Source organism: Vombatus ursinus, unplaced genomic scaffold, assembly GCF_900497805.2.
Source record: "Vombatus ursinus unplaced genomic scaffold, bare-nosed wombat genome assembly UNPS02014797.1, whole genome shotgun sequence".
Lineage (NCBI taxonomy): Eukaryota > Metazoa > Chordata > Mammalia > Diprotodontia > Vombatidae > Vombatus > Vombatus ursinus.
The window spans coordinates 15,311,092-15,330,289 of NW_020954575.1; the positions used below are offsets into that span (position 1 = coordinate 15,311,092).

At 41.9% G+C, this 19,198-nt stretch overlaps 1 protein-coding gene across 1 annotated transcript in view; it reads left to right on the forward strand.

Annotated features, from left to right (window-relative positions):
* Window positions 1-19,198, forward strand: part of MPP3 (membrane palmitoylated protein 3) — a 42,266-nt gene that overhangs the window by 9,306 nt on the left and 13,762 nt on the right. Inside the window, exons 8-15 of the mRNA XM_027870506.1 lie at window positions 177-262; window positions 4,406-4,480; window positions 6,372-6,568; window positions 8,443-8,507; window positions 10,510-10,530; window positions 11,663-11,704; window positions 13,896-14,051; window positions 14,139-14,219. Coding sequence (XP_027726307.1) covers window positions 177-262; window positions 4,406-4,480; window positions 6,372-6,568; window positions 8,443-8,507; window positions 10,510-10,530; window positions 11,663-11,704; window positions 13,896-14,051; window positions 14,139-14,219 — 723 coding nt within the window. The remainder of the gene's footprint in view (window positions 1-176; window positions 263-4,405; window positions 4,481-6,371; window positions 6,569-8,442; window positions 8,508-10,509; window positions 10,531-11,662; window positions 11,705-13,895; window positions 14,052-14,138; window positions 14,220-19,198) is intronic.

Genomic DNA, 19,198 nt, shown 5'->3' on the forward strand with positions numbered 1-19,198 from the left:
TATTTTAAATAAGCAATATGGTGAGCTGTTGCTGCTTTTTAAAACATCAAAGGTGACTTTTTTTATAGGTGCTTTATGGGATAAGGCAGGATCCTGGAGGTTTGGGGTAACTAGGTGAAAGGGAGGGATCTCAATTCCTCCTCCTTGATTCATCGACTGCTTTGTCTTCTTTCCAGGTTTGGTGCATGTTGGAGATGAGCTGAGGGAAGTCAATGGGATTGTGGTCCTGCATAAGCGGCCGGATGAAATCAGTCAAATTCTGGTGTGTGTTGCTTTGGGGTTGTTGGGAGGTGTTTCATCTCGATGACTTTCTGGGACCCCTAGGGAGTCAGGGTGAATGTAAGCATACCGTCAGTCAACAGTAAGCAAGCATTTATTAAGTTCCTACTATGTGCCAGTCATTGTGCTAAGCAAAGAAAGAAAATCAAAGAACAGTCCTCTCCCTCAAGGAGCTCACTGTCTAATGGGGGAAAGCAACATTGTAAATACTATGTACAAACAAGATATTTATGAGATAAATTGGAGATAATTAGCAGAGGGAATATTTATAGGATACAGAGTCTGTATAAAAGGGAGGCTAGGGGACAGGAGGAGAATTTGGACTCAGATCTCACGACTTCTTATCCCTCATTCCCCCTCTCATCCAATCCTCTTGCCTCCTCATCACATCCAGGCTCAGACTCTCCCATTTCTATGGGAGTGATCTCTAACTGCTGCCAAAGCTGGTATGGGATTATTTCATCCTCAAAACAACCCTGTTAAATAGGAAGGACAGATATTATTTTTTTTTAATATTTTATTTTTTTTCCAACCACATGTGAAAATTTTTAATGTTCATTTAAAAAAAAATTTTGAGTACCAAATTCCCTCCCTCCTCTCTCCACTAATTGAGGTAAGCAATTTGATATAGATTATACATGTGCAGTCATGCTAAACATGCTTACATATTAGTCATGTTGTGAAAGAAACCACAGACAAAAACAAATCCCAAGAAAAGTAAAGTTTAAAGAAGTATGCTTTGATCTGCATTAAGACATCAATTCTTTCTCTGGAGATGGGTAACATTTTTCATCATGAGTCCTTTGAAATTGTCTTAGATCATAATATTGGTGAGAATAGCTAAGTCATTCACAGTTGATCATCTTACAGTATTGCTGTTACTGTGCACAATATTTTCCTGGTTCTGCTCATTTCACTTCACATCAGTCCATGTAAGTCTTTTCAGATTTTTCTGAGAGCATCCTGCTCATCATTTCTTATAGCACAGTAGTATTTCATCACAATCATATACCACAACTTGTTTAACTATTCCCCAATTAATGGGCATCCTCTCAATTTCCAATTTTCTACCACAAAAAGAACTGCCTTAAATATTTTTGTAAATACAAATATTTTTCCTTTTGCTTTGATCTCTTTTGGATACAGAACCAGTTGTGGGTCAAAGGGCATGTACAGTTTTATAGCCCTTTGGGCATAGTTTCAAATTACTTCCCAGAATGATGGGATCAGTTCCCAACTCCACCAACAATGCATTAGTGTCCCATTTTTCCCACATCCCCTCCAACATTTGAAGGACAGGTATTATTACCCCCGTTTTACAGGTGGGGAAAATGAGATGTAAGAAAAATTGTTCAGCTTTCTGACTAAGTGACTGACTGGGGAATGTGGCAGCATAGGAGGAAGGCGACATAGTATAGTAGCAAGAGTTCTGGCCTGGGAGTCAAGACACTTGTTTCTAGTAACTGTGAAACCTTGAACAAATCTTTTAACTTCCCTGGGGCTCAGTTTCCTCATTTGTAAAAAGAGGGAGTCTGCCTAAATGGCCTGTGAGGTCCCTTTCATCTCTAGGTCTATAATCCCATGATCTATTATTTTGTGACTTTGACTCTGCCACTCCACCCCCATGTGAATGTAAGATCCTTGTGGACAGCCACTGGTTTTGCCTTTCTCTGTATGCCCAGTGCTTAGCACAGTGCCTGACACATAGTAAGGGCTTAAAAATGTTTGTGGATTAAATGACCTTGGGCAAGTCACATATCTTTCTGTATCTGTTTTCTCATCTGTAGAATGGGTTGAGTACCCTGTCAACTTCACAGGATAATTGTATGGTTTAAATCTTCAAAGAGCTTTAAACAATGTAAAGTGAATGCATATGAGGTATCATTAACAACACATAGAGGAGTATCCTAAAAGTCTTCCTTTAAGAGCTTAAAACTGCACTAAGACTTTTGGGACACCCTGAGTTGTCCAACATGGTGAGAGTAAGGCTAAAGTGAAATGTCATTTCCATCCTGTCCCTCAAACACTCCACTAGGCGTGAAAGTTAGAAGGATTCTGGAGAGATCTGGTTGGAAAGCCTGGGATTTGAAGGGAACTTAAACCCTATGGGCTGTTTTCAAAGGCCTCTCTATCCCTTCCCATCTCCTGGAACTTATCTCTGTTTCCCTTAGGTAAAGTGACCCAATTTATCCAGTTTAAATTTAGAGTTGAAAGGGACCTATTAGGAGATCATCTAGCACAATTCCTTTGGGTCACAAGATGAGGAAACTGAGACCCAGAGAAATGACTTACCCAAGGTCACAAAAGTAGTGAGCGTTTCATCTTTTGCTCTCCAAGGCCTAGCATGGAGCCCAGAGCATAGTAGGGCACTTTAATAGATGCTTGTTGATTGAATGAGATGGCAAAGACAGGATTTGAACCTGGGTGACCTAACTCTACTTACAACCAGTGCTCCCACACTAGCTGTGTGACTCTGGGCAAGTCACAACCTGAGACTCAGTTTCCCCATCTGTAAAATGGGTATAATAATAGCACCTACCCCTCCAGATTGTTGTGAGGATCAAATTAGATGATACTTGTTAAAATGCTCAGTGTGATACCTAGCACATAGTAGGCATTGATCCTTAATACATGCTTATTTCCTCTCCTCTCTCCTTTTAGATGTCAGAGCAGGTTACAGATAGAAAATCTGGATGATTTTGTCCCACTGGTCAGAAGGAGGGCATTCACCAGTGGGGTTGGGGTTTTAGCCTTGAAGATGGAGAACAGCCTAGGAAAAGTTAAGGAAAACAGAAAAGAGAGGGGTGTGACCAGAAAGTAGAAGGCCAATCAGAAGAGGTTGGGGAGGGGAGCCTGGAAAACACCCCCTAAATAATGGAAAACAAGAGACTGTGTATTAGTAGGTAATAGTGAAGAAATAGAGGAAGAGGGGAAAGTTGATGGAGAAGGTAGGAGAGGAGAAGAAAGTAATTGAAATCCAGTAAAGGACAAAATGTGTCAACAAGAAGTTTTTTGAAGAATTCATTGTCAGGAGAGAGAGTTGAAATCCAAACATATTCTTCCTGGAGGCAATCTGAGCATCTTTCTCACTTGTAGATACTTTTTATTAAGGGAGATGCAGAGAAAAGTTAGGAGAACTGCTTCTTTTCTTTTCTTTGTTTTGTTTTCCTTTCTTTCCTTCTCCTTCCTTTGTCCCTCCTTCCTTTCCTCCCTCCCTCTCTTTCCTTCCTCCTTTTTTCATTTTTCCTTCCTTCCTTTCTCTCTTTCCTTCCTTCTCTCTCTCTCTCTCTCTCTCTCTCCCCCCTACTTCCCTCCTTTCCCCCTCCACCTTCCTTCTTTGTTAATTAGTTTTATTGATGTTTATTTCTTGCATCCCAGTCATTTCTGAGATTACCTCACCCTTACCCACCCAATGAGCTTTCCCTATCAAAGAACAATTAAAGCAAAACCAAGCCAACCAGTGACCACATCTGACAACATGGTGCACTCCATAGTTTTTACCTTTCCAAAGAGCTCAAATATCTAGAGTGCTTTAAGATTCACAAAGCACTTTGTCTATGTTATGTCATTTGATTCCCACAATCCTGGGAGGTGGGTGCTATTGTTGCTCTTGTTTTACAGATGAGGAAACTGAGGCTGACAAAGCTTAAGTGATTTGCCCAGGCCACCCAGTTAGTAAATACCTGAGCCTGGATTTGAACTCAGATCTTCTTGGCTCCAAGTCTAGCACTCTATCCCCTGTGCTACCTAGCAGGAGGGAGATGCACATCTTCATATCTTCTCCATAGCTAAGGGTGGCCATCAAGCCACAGCACGTGGCTTCCCTTGCTGGATCTTTTCTTTCTTTTTGTTTGTTGTGGTCACTGTGTATATTGTTTTTTGCTGATTTCAGCTTACTTCACTTTTCATCAGTTCATGTAAGTCTTCCTACAGTTCTCCAAATTCTTCCTATTTGCTGTACAGGATGGCAAGGAATATTTCATCACATTCCTATGCCATAATTTGTTTTAGCCATTTCCTGATCCATCGGGCTTCTTTTCTTTTTCAAGTTGAGTTTTTAGGAATGGAAAAAAAAATTGAACTCCATTTAGGAAGACAACCTATTTCCATCTTCTCTGCCTTTCAGGCCCAGTCCCAAGGATCCATCACTTTAAAAATCATCCCGGCTGTCAAAGAAGAAGATCGATTAAAAGACAGCAAGGTATGGGCTCTTCATTGAGGTGGGAGGTGAGGGTTGGGGGTGAAATGGCTTTCTAACAGATAACTTATGCTGTGAGACAGACCCTGAGCTAACTGGCCCTCTTCTTTCTTAGTGGCATGTTCTAATATCTCCATCACTGTTACAGTCAGGATGTTCTTCATGTCTAACCCACATCCCTACTGGTTGGCATATCACACAAGATGATTTGACTTTGCCACTGGAAGGGAGAACCATTTTGGCTACTGAGGTAAATGAGATCTTTGTTTGGAAACAAAGTGAGCAATTTCATTTTGTTCTCCCTCAGAATCTCTACCTAGGGAAGAGAGTGGTAGGGGATCACATCAGGTTAGAATGTGAGACTGACCGCAGCATAGGGAAGTTGAGATGAGGCAGGACAGAGCTGCTAAAATGTTGTATTTCAAATGACTAATGTCCATTTTCAATCAGGCTGCACTAGATGGTGTTGGGGATGGAGTGTTGGATATTGATTTCAGAAGACCTGAGAGGCATTTCAAATCCTGCCTCTGAGGCCTACTTCCCGTGTGATTCTGAGCAAGCCCCTTAACTTATCTCAGTCTCAATTTTTCCATCTGTAAAATGGGGGTGATAATAGCACCTACCTTCCAGGGTTGCTGTTACATAACGTATATCAAGTGCTTTACAAACCATAAAGTGCTTTCTCCATAAATGTTAGCTATAATAATAATGATGATGATAATGATAATTATTGTTATTAACAACCAAGAAATTAGTATATTCCAATGGTTGATATTTCTTATTTGTTTATTTAACTGGCACAGCAGATTGACTTCTGGGCCTGGAATCAGGAAGACTTTTATTTTTGTGTTCAAATCTGGCCTCAGACACTTGTTAGCTCTGTGACCTTGGGCAAGTCACTTATCTCATTTGCCTCATTTTCCTCATCTGGAAAATGAGCTGGAGAAGGAAATGGCGAACCACTCTAGCATCTTTGCCAAGAAAACCTCAAATGGGGTCATGAAGAGTCAGACATGTCTGAACAATAACTGAACTCTCTTTTCTTTGCTGGCTGTTAGTACATTAGAAATGGTCTTTGAAATTGACAAAGTGACCATTTGTGCTTGTGATTACTCTTTTGCTTTCATAACTAGTAATTGCCTTTTAAAATACTGTCTTTGGTATTCTGAAAACCCTTAAAGAGGACTGCTGTCATCTCTCTTCACCAATGTTTATGTTGGAACATGCTCTTTAATTTTCTGACTATTAATGGAATTTATCTATGACTTAACTGAACAATAAGTGATACCCACAAAGGAAGAAAGAACAATCAGCAAATTCACACATTTGTGTTTCTGCTTAATCTTCTATTCTCAAAGCTAAACCTTGGTCTCTTACAGTGAGCATTAATTACAGTTTGGTCTTTACCTAGATCATATGCATATTTTTCAAGACCAGAAAATATTGCTTCCAAGAAAAATTGTCATGTAAGATCTCAAGAACCTAGCCATTAAAAACAAAACATAAGAAAAAAAAAGCCAGAATGATAATGAAGACAGGACAGTAATCACCTTGAGGATCCCCCTAGCTCCTTCTATTACTGTTTTACTGGAGAGTGTACTTCTATTATCATAGACTTCACATTGTAAGCTCAGGGCTAGACTAGGTCTACATAGGCCAATAAAAGCCAAACTCATTTGACACTAAAGCCAAATAGAAGTTTTTCCAGGAGGCTGTAAAACCAGGATCGTTTAGACAACAGATTATGTAGACATTGATTTTTTCAAAGGTTGATCATCCAGCTAATTGTGTCTTCCTCTTCCTTCCTCCCCCTCATTTCCTCTTGGCTATGAAGGAGGTTCCCCTTGGCAGATGGGTCTGGGAATCTCACTCCAAGATTCTTCTCCCTCCTCAGGTATTCATGAGGGCTCTCTTCCAGTACAACCCCAGGGAGGACAAAGCCATCCCCTGTCAGGAGGCAGGGTTGCCTTTTCAGAGGAGGCACATCCTTGAAGTGGTGAGCCAAGATGACCCCATATGGTGGCAAGCGAAGCGTGTGGGGGACACCAACCTCCGAGCCGGCCTCATTCCCTCCAAGCAGTTCCAAGAAAGGTGGGTCTATCTTGTCAGTCATCTGGTATCTAGCAGAGCTGGGAGAGGGAGGCCATGAATGTGGCACTGAAGAGTGATTAAAAATAGTGGGCTTAATGTCAGAAAGACCCAAGTTTTAATCCTGCCCCTGATACGAACTGGCTGTGTAAGTATCAGAACATTGGCAAGTCACTTAAATGTTCTGAACTCCAGCTTTTTCCTCTCTAAAATGGGGGTAATGATATCTTTGGTACTTCCCTCCCCCTCCTCCATTACCTGGTATTCATTTTGTATACATTGTGTATATGCCATTATGTGTATGCATGATCTACTCCAATAGCATGGACACTCTTTGAAGAGGGGGAATGTTTCATCTTGTCTTTTTGTTATTGTATCCCTGGTTCTTAGAACAGTTGCTGGAACATAGTAAATGCTAAATAAATGCTTGCTGGTTGATTAGTCAAGTGAGATGTATACATCAGTCAAGTGAGATGTATATGTGTGTGTGCGTGTGTGTATGTATATGTATATATTTATATATGGAAAGAGATATGTCTATGAACACATATAGATACGCACACATGTATATATAAACACACATACATATATGCATATATAAATATATACAAACATACATAAACATACAGATACATGTACAGACACATGTAAACACACATACATATAAGGCGCAGATAGAAACACATATACACACATAAACACAGTATATATACATACACATGTACATATATAAATACACACATACATGTATATATACATACAAATATATATAACTTAAAGTGCTGTGTAAATGTCAGCTATATTGTTACTATTTCAATCCTACTGCATACAAGGCAATAGAGAGAGTGCTAGTCATGAGATCAGGAACACCTGGGTTTGCATCCTAACTCAGACACTTACTTACCAGTGTGACCCTAGGCAAGTCATTTAACCTCCCTGTGCTTCGATTTCCTTACCTGTAAAATGGAGATAATAATAGCATCCACCTCAGGGCATAGTGGCTGGTATCTGGTGGCTGGTATCAGGTTTGTAATTCCAGCTGATGGGGAGGCTGATCTTGTTTGATAATTTGAGTGTAGAGTTCTGAGCTGCAGTAGGACTAAAGCTGATCAGGGGTCTGCACTAATATGGGTACCTCCCAAGATTCCTCCTTTCCCCACCCACTGCAAAAAAAAAAAGTGGAGGGCCACCAGGCTGCCTCAGGAGGAGTGAACCGAGCCAGGTTAAAACAGGAACATGTCAAAGCTTCCAAGCAGATCAGTAGTGGGGCCTGTGGGTGGTTGCTGTACTTCAACTTCCAACCAGGGCAAAATATGGAGACCCAGTCTCAAAATAGTAACAGCAACAACAGCATTTATATAACAGGGTTACTGTGATGATCAAATGAGATGATATTTGTTAAATGCTTTAAAAGTCTTAAAGAGCTATAAGTATTAAGGTTATTAGTAGTATTAATTAAAATAATTAAATTAGCAAAAGAGTTATTAATCTTATTTTAGAAATGCAAGAACTTAAATATATAGCTGATTCCTGTTGAAGGGTATGCGAAAATTTTCCTGATGAATTGGCAGGTTCCTTAGCCTCCTCTCCTGGAATACTCTGCTACGATAGGATACCCAAGTAATAGGCCACATAAGGAGCACTTGATCTAGAGGGAACAGGGGCCTGGGGCCAAATCTGAATTCTCTCTGTCCTGCCTCTATCAGCATTCCAACCAACTCCCTTGAAAACTCTCTTGATGGTCTAAGGAAGGTCACTTAGCATTCACTCCACAACAAATGCTGGTATCAGGTGTTTGCCACCTGGTCTTCAGCTCCTTAGGTCCTTTCTTTCCACCGATCCCTCAATCCCAGATAACCCTTTGCATCCTTCCACAGGCGTTTGACCTACAGGAGAGCCATGGGTACTTTGCAGAGCCCCAGGAGCATCAAGAAACCATTGTGTAAGTTGGGTTTGCAGGGAGAATTTCACCAGAGAATGTTTCTGCCCCAGGGAGAGACACTCTTGGGGCCTAGGTCCAGAGGGAGGAAGCCCAACATGGCTAAATGGAAAGAGCTTTGGACTTGGAATTAGGCAATTTGTTCCATCAACTGGATTAGTCAACAAGTATTTCCAAAGCACTTACTAAGTATCAGGGACTATGACATTGGCTGGGGATACAAGTACAAAGAAGGAAATGATCCTTATTCCCAATGAACTTACACTCTAATGGATGAGTGTACAAATGCCAACTCTGACACTGCTTGGCTTTGTGACCATGGGCAAGTCATGTCATCTCTCTGAGCCTCAATTTTCTCATCTCTAAAATGGGCATGACAATACTTGCATGACCTCCCTCATGAGGTTGTTATGGGGAGAGTGCTTTGTAAAGCTGAAAACCCTGCAAAAGAATGAGTTAACATCTACACTGGAGAAGAAAACAGGAAGTAAATAATAAATCCATTTCCACACAGTGGGAAAAGCAGTAGATTGGGGGTTAGGAGATCTTGGGTGCTGGTCTTGGCTATTCACTTGTTAGCTAACTTTGTAACCTTAAATGCTTCCCTTCCCTGTGGTAGAGGGGATAGAGGGCTAAACCTGGAGTCTGGAAGACCTGAGTTCAAGTTCTGCCTCAGATCACTAGCTGAGTGACCCTGGGTAGGTCACTTCATCTTTGTCTGCCTCAGTTTCTTCAATTGTAGAATGGGGATGATAATGGCACCCACCTCCTAGAGGTGTGAGGATAAAATGAGATAATAATTTTAAAGAGGTTTACAAGCCTTAAAGTGCTATATAAATGCTATCATCACCATTATCATCATCATCATCATTATGAAATTATAGGATTGGACTAGATGGGTTTTAAGGTCCCTTCTCATTCTAACATTCTATGATTGGATGACCTCAGGTGTTCTGGCTATCTTATCATGAGGTTTTGGTAGGAAGGGCAGGAAAGGATTGGAAGGGACAGAAGAAGGGAATAATTTACAATGGAGTGGAAACATGGCAGTTGTAAAGGTCCCCAGGTTAGAGTTAACAGTGGAAGGAAAGGAAAAAGCATTTATTAAGTACCTACTGTATGCCAAGGTCTGTGCTAAGTGCTTTACAAATACTATTTCATTTGATCCTCACAACAACACTTGGAGGTAGGTGCTATTATTATCTCCATTCTACAGTTGAAGAAACCAAGGTAGAGGTTAAGGGACTTGCCTAGGGTCTCACAGCTAGTAAGTGTGTAAGACTGGATTTGAATTCAGGTCTTCCTGATGCCAATGCCCTATCCATTGTACATCTAGCTGATCTAGTTGAGGGGGAAAAGTATAAGAAGGGGGAGTGTTTTACTATCTTCTTCCACCCCAGAACGAACATCGCCCTAGCTATTTAAGGCTCCCTGGGTGCTGGGGATGGGCTGGTGTGATCTTCAGATGTTCTGGCAAACACATGTACTTTTCTGTCTCTTGTCTTTGACCTGCTGACATCTGAATTGGTGGAGAGTTCAGAATGGAAATAGGTTCTCTGAGGTCAGAAGTAGTTCAAGTCCCTCAGAAAGGAGGCAATAAGACCCTTTTCCCTTCTGTGGTTACCAAGTTTTTGCATGTTTTTAAGGCAAACCTTGAAACCAATATCGAAGTGTCCCTGGTTAAAAGCTGTCCCCAGGAAATTACAGACAAACAAAAGGTGCCCATGAATAAATTAGCTTCAATCAGGCTGCTTAAGATGCATGTAATGAAGTTGGTTTCCTCTGGGCTTTTAATGAGCCAAACAGAGAGAAACTAATTAAACCAAGGTTGCTGGGTTTAATAATCCATTTCAGTTCAGGTCACTGGTTTGCTGGGGCAGAGGAAAAGGGGACATACGGAGAGTTTCTTAGACACCCAAGGATCTGATGGCTCTCAGCTGTGGGCTGTCTTGCCCACATTTCTGCCTTCTAACTCTACTTTATCTGTCTTTTGTGCAAACGGAAGATGATCAGTCTTGTGATAAAGGTAGGCTCTGCATTTGTTTTGGCTTAGGGGAGAACTAGCCTCTGCCCTCCTCTTCATTCCCTTCCAATGTATGACAGCTGTTCACAAATTATGTGATGTTTAACCCCCCCCCCCCCAGCAACTATTCTGTGCTGCCTGCATAGTCTCTTCTGCTGTTTACACATCTTTTTCTGGAGAAACAGCGTAACTGGATTCACATCCAACTCTAGGTTCTGCTGCATGTGTGACTTTGGACAAGTTACTCCATCTTTCAAGGCCTCATTTCCCTCATTTATAAGATAAAAGGGTTGGGAGAGATGAGAAATAGAATAGTATACTGGAATATGCACCAGAATTTGAAGTCAGATTTGGGTTCAAATCGTGAGTCTGCTGTTAACTCCCAGGCAACTTGCTTCATCTCTCTGGGACTCAGTTTCCTCGCTTGTAAAAATAGAGATTTAGACTGTGATTTTTCAGGCACCTTCTGGCTCTAGATCTTTTGACTCTGGAAGTTCCTCTGATTTCCTAGCAAGCTGAAGATTGTCTCAGCCTATCTAAATGTGTTGGTGTCCTTCCTGTTCCCCTACCCTACCTCCCAAGTGTCCTAAGATATTCCTTTGGATAATTGGGAGAGGACAAGAAGGAGTGTTGGGTGGAAGGGTTGTATTTTCCCTCTGTATTAAAATTCTTCCTTGAACCTGACTTGATCCTTGATTCTGCCAACTGAGGGAGACTAAGAAAGTGTTCTCTAGCTCAGGTAGGGGAGTGGGCTGGTCACTGATGACCGGTTATCTCCAAAGCCTTAGCACAGCATTAAGCTATTAGAGCTTTTGGGATAACCTATATAGAAATGCTGTTTGGGGGCTAACACCAGACAATCAACAAGTTCACCACAGTCACATGAGAGCAATCCAGGCTGCCGCCCAGCGAGATTTCTACCTGACTTCCTTCTGGGTCCTCTGCCAGAGGGCCTCGTCTAATTTCCCTCAGGTCCTATGCAAATGAGCAGATTTGGAGTGATTTCTTTGCTGCCCAACTTTCAGCTCCTATAGCCCCTTCTGGGATGTGAGTTTGTCCCTCTCACTGCAGGGGAGGCTCATCCCCTGCTGTACCTGGATCTTATTTCCATGCGCTTTTTCTTTTTCATTTACAGAGAACTGTGACTGTGAGGGTTACTTCAATGGACATTACATCGGTGAGGATCCCATATCTCCTGCTAAGGACTCAGGTGTAGGCAGTGCCTCATGCAGCCACATCTAAAAGGGAAGCAAAAGCAGAGCCACCGGATGTGGCTTCAGACACCAGATGAGTGGTAGAGCCATGGCTTCATTGCTTTCTCTGTCACCACAGAGGATGAAGGTGTAAAGGTTCCTTCTACCCCATCCTCTCCCGACATTACCTTTCTTGGTTTTTTTTTTGAGGAATCACCTCGAGTGGGTGGACAGCCTGTGACCTGGAGGCCTCATATGGCCTTCTAGGTCCTTGGGTTCGGCCTTTTGACTGAATCCGCATTTTACAGAACAAATCCTTCTGTTAATGGGATTTGTTCTGTGAAGTTTGGATTTAGTCAAAGGGGAACACTTGAGGATCTAGAGGGCTACGTGTGGCCTTGAGGCTGCAGGTTCCCCATCATTTATTTACTTGAGGGAATTGGGGGATATGGGGGTGGTGTTAAGTTAGTATGAAGCAGAGAAAAATCAGATGGTGCGTGGTAGCTGCCTTAAATTGGAAGGGCTGTCACTGGGAAGAGGGATTAGACTTGGTGGGCTTGGCCAGCCCAGAGGGCAGAACTAGGAGCATTGAGTGGGAGATGGAAAGAGGCAAATAAATGTAAAGTCCTAGCAATTACAGCTGTGCAGAGGTAGACTGGGCTGCCTTGGGAGGGTGTAGATTTCCCCTCTCTGGAAGTCATTAAACCAGGAGTTCCTAACCTGGGGTCCATAGATTTTAGGGAGTCCATGAACTTGAGTGGGAAAAATTTACATCTTAATTTTCACTGACTTCTAATTAAAATTTAGCATTTCCTTTAATTATTAAAAATTTCACCATTAAATTTTGAAAAGGACTTCATGGGCTTTGCTAGAGTGCCACAGGGGTCCATTACACACAAAAAGGTGAAAAGTCCCTGGGCCAGCTGGCTTCTGAAGTCCCTGTGATCTCAGACCCCTGCAGGCCTTGTGGGTGTAAGAAGGGCAACCAATCAACACACATTTTTAAATGCCTACCATGTGCCAGCCACTTATGGTAGGCACTGGAGATGAAGAAGAAAAAAAAAACACCTCTCCTCAAAGAGTTTGTATGCTTTGGAAACACATTATATACACATTTAAATAAATACAAAATATGCACAGTGTCAGCACAAGGTAATTAGATCTGGGTAGGAGGCACTAGCAAAGGTATCTTGTGGGAGATAGTGTTTGAGCTGTGATTTGAAAAATAAAAAAAACAACTAAGGGTTTTAAGAGGTGGAAGCGAGGATGAGTGCATTTTAAGTATGGGGTTCTGTGAGAAGGTTCAGAGCAGGAGGTGGAATTTCCTGTGTGTGAAGGGGAGCAAGGCATAGTCAGTGGAGCTGGATTGTAAAGGGCTTTGAATGCTCAACAGAAAAGTCTGTAATTTAACCTAAGGGGGAAAAATAAGGAGACACTGGAGTTTTCTGAGTTGGGGAATGACATGACCAGATCTCTGCTTTGGGAATATAATCAGTATCTTGATGGTTGTATGGAGAATGTTTTGGAGAGGGGGGTGATGTGTGGATATTGCAATCATCCAGGAAAAGATGATAAGGACCTGAACTGGGGTGTTGAGCTATGGAGCAGAGAGAAGAGGACAGCTGTGAGAGAATTTGTGGGGTTAGAATCAACAATACTTGGCAACTGATTGGATATGGGGTGTGAGGGAGAGTGAGAAGTCAAGCATAAGTGGAGATACTCAGCTAAGAGGGAGTGGAGAGGCAGTGATATAGGAGGCTTGAGGAAAGAAGAGGTTTGGAACAACTTCTGTGGGGAATGTGTTAGCAAGACCATTAGGGAAGAGTAAACAGATTTCCTTGCAACAGTGAGATAAGATAGCATAAATTTATGGTGGATCAGTCAGCACAATTAAATGACTTTCTCCAGGACTGCTCAGGAAGAGGGGCTAACTTAGAGGGGTGAGGTTTTTAAATGACCTTAGAAACTCCCATTCTTTTTTTGAGGCAAGAGATTGGGGTGGTTCTATTCAGTGGGAAATATTCTCTTCGGGGTCTCCCTACTCATACCCACACTTTAGCATAGTAAGCAGGATAGTATCTCATGCCCTAAGAGGGAAGGCTGGAGGGTGTTGGCTAGGAGAATTCCTTCAGGGTTGGATCCAGATTGGTTTAATATTCTCTTCTCACTCCTCAGCTGGGCTCCGGAGGAGCTTCAGGTTGAGCCGAAAAGAGAGACCTAACAGCCAAAATGAAGGCAAAGTGCCAGAGCCTCCTGAGCTCCTGACATACGAAGAAGTGACCAAGTACCAGCATCAGCCTGGGGAAAGACATCGACTGGTTGTCCTAATTGGTGAGTGATTTTCTTTAGGGGACAGGACCACTGGGATTCAAGAAAGGGGACTGGGTCTCTTGTTAACTTCATGTTCACTTTCTGCAGGTTCTGTGGGAGCCAGGCTGAATGAGCTAAAACAGAAGGTGGTGGCTGAGAATCCCCAGCAATATGGCGTTGCTGTCCCACGTAAGGGGGTGTTTGTGGGTTTCTTCTCTGTTGTGGGTTCTACTCAGCCTTGCTTGATTGTCACCTACTTTACATGTTATATGAGTGAAAGTAGACAATAAAGTCAGGTATAATCAGAATGTAGGACAGTTCCAGATGATACACAGAAATTCAACATGGAAAAACATTGTGTCTTCTGTATGCAGGGAGCTGTAGTAGGTGCTGGGTTGTGTCAAGCTGCAGCTGGAAGACTGTCAGGGATGTTGAAGGTGGGTGGGGAGGGGGTCCTGCATTAGTACGAAGGTTCTTAGACCTTCTCCCACACACTTACACTGAGTACAACATCCTCTTCAGAAGGCATTCTTAACAAAGCTTTAATATAGTAGACTGCAAGCTCCATTTGAGTCAGTAATGGGAATATTGTGTTCAGTTCTGCATAACACATTTAAGAAAGGACTGACCCTGAGAAGTTAGAGAGTGACCAGAGGAGAGTAATCAGGATGACCTCCACATAAAGAGCAGTCAAAGGAACTGGGAATGTTTAGCTTGAAGAAGAGAAGGCTTGGGGAAGCACAAAGAATCCTCTCTAAGTACTTGACACATGTTTAAGTGGAAAAGAAGTTAGCTTTGTTCTACATGACCCCAGAGGAGAATATGTGGAAGTTTCATAGAGGCAAATTCAGGGTTACTCTTGGAAGAAACTTCCTCACAGTTAGAACTAATGGTGGAATGGGCTGTCTTGGAAAGTGGTGGGCTTCTCTTCACTGGACATCTTTGAGCAAAGGGCAGATGAACCCTTGTTGGGTGTGTTCTAGTGAGGATACATTCTCGGAGAGAAGGTGGACAAGATAGCCACTAAAGTCACATCCACTCTAAAATTGGGTCTGTGGTGGCCAATATTTTGGAACTCTTATAATGCCGACTTTACTTGTTTCAACAGCAATTCAATTCAATTTAGTTCAACTCAGCTCAATTGAACTGAACTGAACTGAATTCAATTCAACAAGCACCCACTATGGCAAGTGCTATCCTAGGAGCTGGAGAAACAAAGGCAGAAGAAAGGTACAGTCCTTGTCTGCAGGAAGCTTCCACACATTTATATAAGGCTTTAAAGTCTCCTCCCAAACTCTTGGTACAGTTGAAAAAGTCATGGTTCTGGAAACAGAGGATCTGGATTTGAACCCTATCTCTTACACTTATTACCTGTGTGACCTTGAGCAAGTCACCTAACTTTCCTGGGTTTTAGTTTCCTCATCTGTAAAATGAGGGGCTAGGATGAGATGATATCTGTGGTCCCTTCCAGCTCTAAAAGCATCATTCTATGAACTCTTTGAGTCAAGTGGCACAAATATTATCTCCATTTTGCAGATCAGAAAACTGAAGTTTAGAAAGTTTAGGTGATTTGTCTATAGGCACATAATAAAGTGCCAGAGCCGGGCTTTAAACCTGGTTGGAAAACAATCTTTCTGGCACAGTGCAGCAACCAGAATTAGACTTTCCCCCAGATAAATGGTGTGGTATTGGCACAGAGAAAAGGCCTGTTGCTGGCCAAAGTGCTGATTCTCAATGAATTCTGGGAGGTGTAGTCACAACTTCATCTTGTTGGTTCTCTATTTCTGCCTATAGCAGGGGTTCCAAGCCTGGGGCATGTGTACGCCCAGGGAGTGCAGGAAGCTTGTCGAGGGGTGAGGAGAATATTTGGTAAATAATTATATTATCTTATTGAAATGACTTAATTAATTGAAAATAATTTTTCTCTATTTCATTTCTTGTGTGTGTAACACACACACAGTAAACTACAGAAAATTATTTCCTTTCATATTTAATAGGGGGTATGGCAAAGTTTACTGAAAACTAAGGGGTATGGAGACTGAAAAAGCTTAGGAACTCTTGACCTATAGGTGTGTATAGCTTAGGGTCCAACTACAATTTCTAGGTTTCTGTGCACTCAGGCTTTATACATATGTGTATGTGTATGTATATGTATATATGTATATGTATATACACACATATACATATACATATACATATACACACATATGTGTATATATATATATTTTTTTATTTTATTTTATTTTTTTTGCAAGGCAGTTGGGGTTAAGTGACTTGTCCAGGGTCACGTAGCTAGTAAGTGTCAAATGTCTGAGGTTGGGTTTGAACTCAGATCCTCCTGACTCCAGGGCTGGTGTTCTATCCACTGTTCCACCTAGTTGTCCCTACTATTTTTCTTAATAGAGTGAATAAGCACTCTTTAACACAGGGTCACTGAGTGGCACCTGCATTTCTTTATTTTATTCTTCATTTTAGAAACATTGTGTGCTATAGTACATGTAATGTGTAGAAGAAGGAATATTGGCCCTGGAGTCATGAGTCCTGGTTCAATTGCTAACATTTCCATTTATAGATAGTTCTCACTTTTTGTAAATTTTCATTTTGCAAATTTGACTTTACATAAAGAATTTTGAAAAAAATACACATTCCAAAAAAACCACATATGTTCACTTTACTGTACAGTACTGTGCTCTCCCTGCTCCTGCTACTGCTCCTTGGCTTGGGGTCCATGGCCTCCCTCCCACCCTCCCCCCAAAAAAACCTTAAAAAAATTTTAAAAAGCAGAAGAACCGACATGCAGAAAGACCACCATTGCCATTGCTGCCACTTGACTGGGTGCTTGGCTTAAGACCTCTGACTCTGAGAGAGAAGACCTTTGCCCCTCTCTGTCAACCCCCTCCCTCCACTGTCCAGGAGTGTTTGTCTTCCATTTGTCTGCACTGGGATGCCTCAGGTCTGTCCCTGCTCCCCACCCCCCACACCCTGCATGCAGCCTGTCCTCTCTTGTCTGTGTCCATGTCTACCCCCATGTGTCTGCCCCATTGTGTACTTCCTCTTGGTTCAGATCAGTCCCCTGTTTGGTACAGAGTATTGAATGTATTAATGGTTACAGAGCTGAGATGTGGGAAACAAGGTGATTGATTGGAAGTTTGGTGATGGGGGCTAGCAATGACCCTCCCTTCTCTCATGTTACTAAGAAATGCTCATTGTTTGAGCACAGGTGGGAGACAGCAGGCCAGACTTTTGGACAGCAAACCAGACATGCTTGAAGAATAGCTTGGTGGAGAGGCAGCTAGGTGGCACCGGTCCTGGAGTCAGGAGGACCTGAGTTCAAATCCAGCTTCGGACACATCACACTCACTAGCTGTGTGCCTCTGGGCAAGTCAATTAACCCCAATTGCCTTGCAAAAAAAAAAAAAGAATAGCTTGGTGGAGTAAAGCTATCAGGCCCAAACTCCTTTGTTTTCTCACACATTCCCCAAGGTTAGCAAACTCCCTTGAGGCAAGAAGAGCTAAATTTTAAAAATTTTATCCATTACAGGCCAGCTGAACTCTGAATTAAGTTTAGAGACAAAGAACCATGATGTAAGTAGTTACTGGCCTAAATCAATTACTTGTAAATAGGATCAATAAGAAAATGATGCAGGATCAATCTTAATTTTCTCATCATATAATCCCTATCTGCTATAGAACTGTGTTGTGTAACAAAGAAAAAAGTTAAGCATAACTAGCTAACCCAGCATATGCAATATTTTGGAATCCATATTCCCACACTTCTTGGAGAAGAGGGAGGTATATTTCCTTTTCTGCCCTGTAGAGGCAGCATTGGTCATTATATTTAACAGCTGTCTTTTCACATTATTGTAGCCACTGGGTATATTATTCTAGTGGATCTACTTCCTTCAGTCTGAATTAATTCATAATTCATGTTTCTCTAAATTTCTTATCTTCTTTATTTCTTATGGTACAATAATATTTTTATTACCTTCATATATGGAGGCAGCATGGGATAATGGAAAGGAGCTCATCTCAAAGCCAGAAAGATCTGGGTTCAGGTTTCACCTCTGACACACACTGGCTGTGTGACCCTGGACAAGTCTTTTAACCTCTTAAGTGGTTGCCTTAGGCAACTCTCTAAGACTAACTGTTGAACACAAAGTGTTGATCTGCTTTGTTACAGGCAGCTTCCTCACTGGTTATTCCCTATACCAGTGAAATCACAAGGCTGGTCCCTATCTCAAACATTCCTATTTCATCACAGGTTTAGCTCCAGAAGGAACCTTTGAGGTCATATAGCCTAATGCTAATTTAGAGGTGGTGTAGTAGATAGAGGGCTGGGCCTAGAGCCAGGAAGACCTGAGTTCAAATCCAACCTCAGACACTCTACTAGCAATGTGACCCTGGACCAGTCACTTACCCTCTGTTTACCTCAGTTTCTTCAGCTGTATTGGGATAATAACAGCACCTACCTTGCAGGGTTGTTGTGAGAATCAAATGAGATAATATTTATAACGTGTTTGGTATATGCTGTTGTTCAGTCATTTCAGTCATGTCTAAACCTTCATGACCCCATTTGGGGTTTTCTTGGCAAAGTTGCTGGAGTGATTTGCCACTTCCTCCTCCAGCTCTTTTTACAGATGAGAAAACTGAGGCAAACAGAGTTAAGTGACTTGCCTAGAGCCACACAGATAGTAAGTGTCTAAGGGCAGATTTGAACTCAGGAAGATGAATGAGTCTTGTTGACTCCAGGCCCAGCTCTCTATCCACCTAGCTGTCCTGCCTGGCATATAATAGATACTATAAAAATGCTTTCCTCCTTCATTTTCCCTCTAACTTCTTCATTAAATACATAAGGAGAAAGGATCATAGAGGTTAAGTGACTTGCCCAGGGTCAGTCAGGTAACAAGAGGCTGAGATGGGATTCAAACTCTTTGACTTCAAATATTGTCCTCTTTCCTTTAATGATAACACACTATGTACCAAATTGATTAACCATTCCCAATCCATAGACACCCCTTTTGTTTCCAGTTTTGGGCTACCATAAAAATTCAACTTTTTCTTCTTCCTTCCTTCCTTCCTTCCTTCCTACCTTCCTACCTTCCTTCCCTCCCTCCCATATTCCTTCCTTCCTTCCTTCCTTTCTTTCTTTCTTTCTTTCTTTCTTTTTT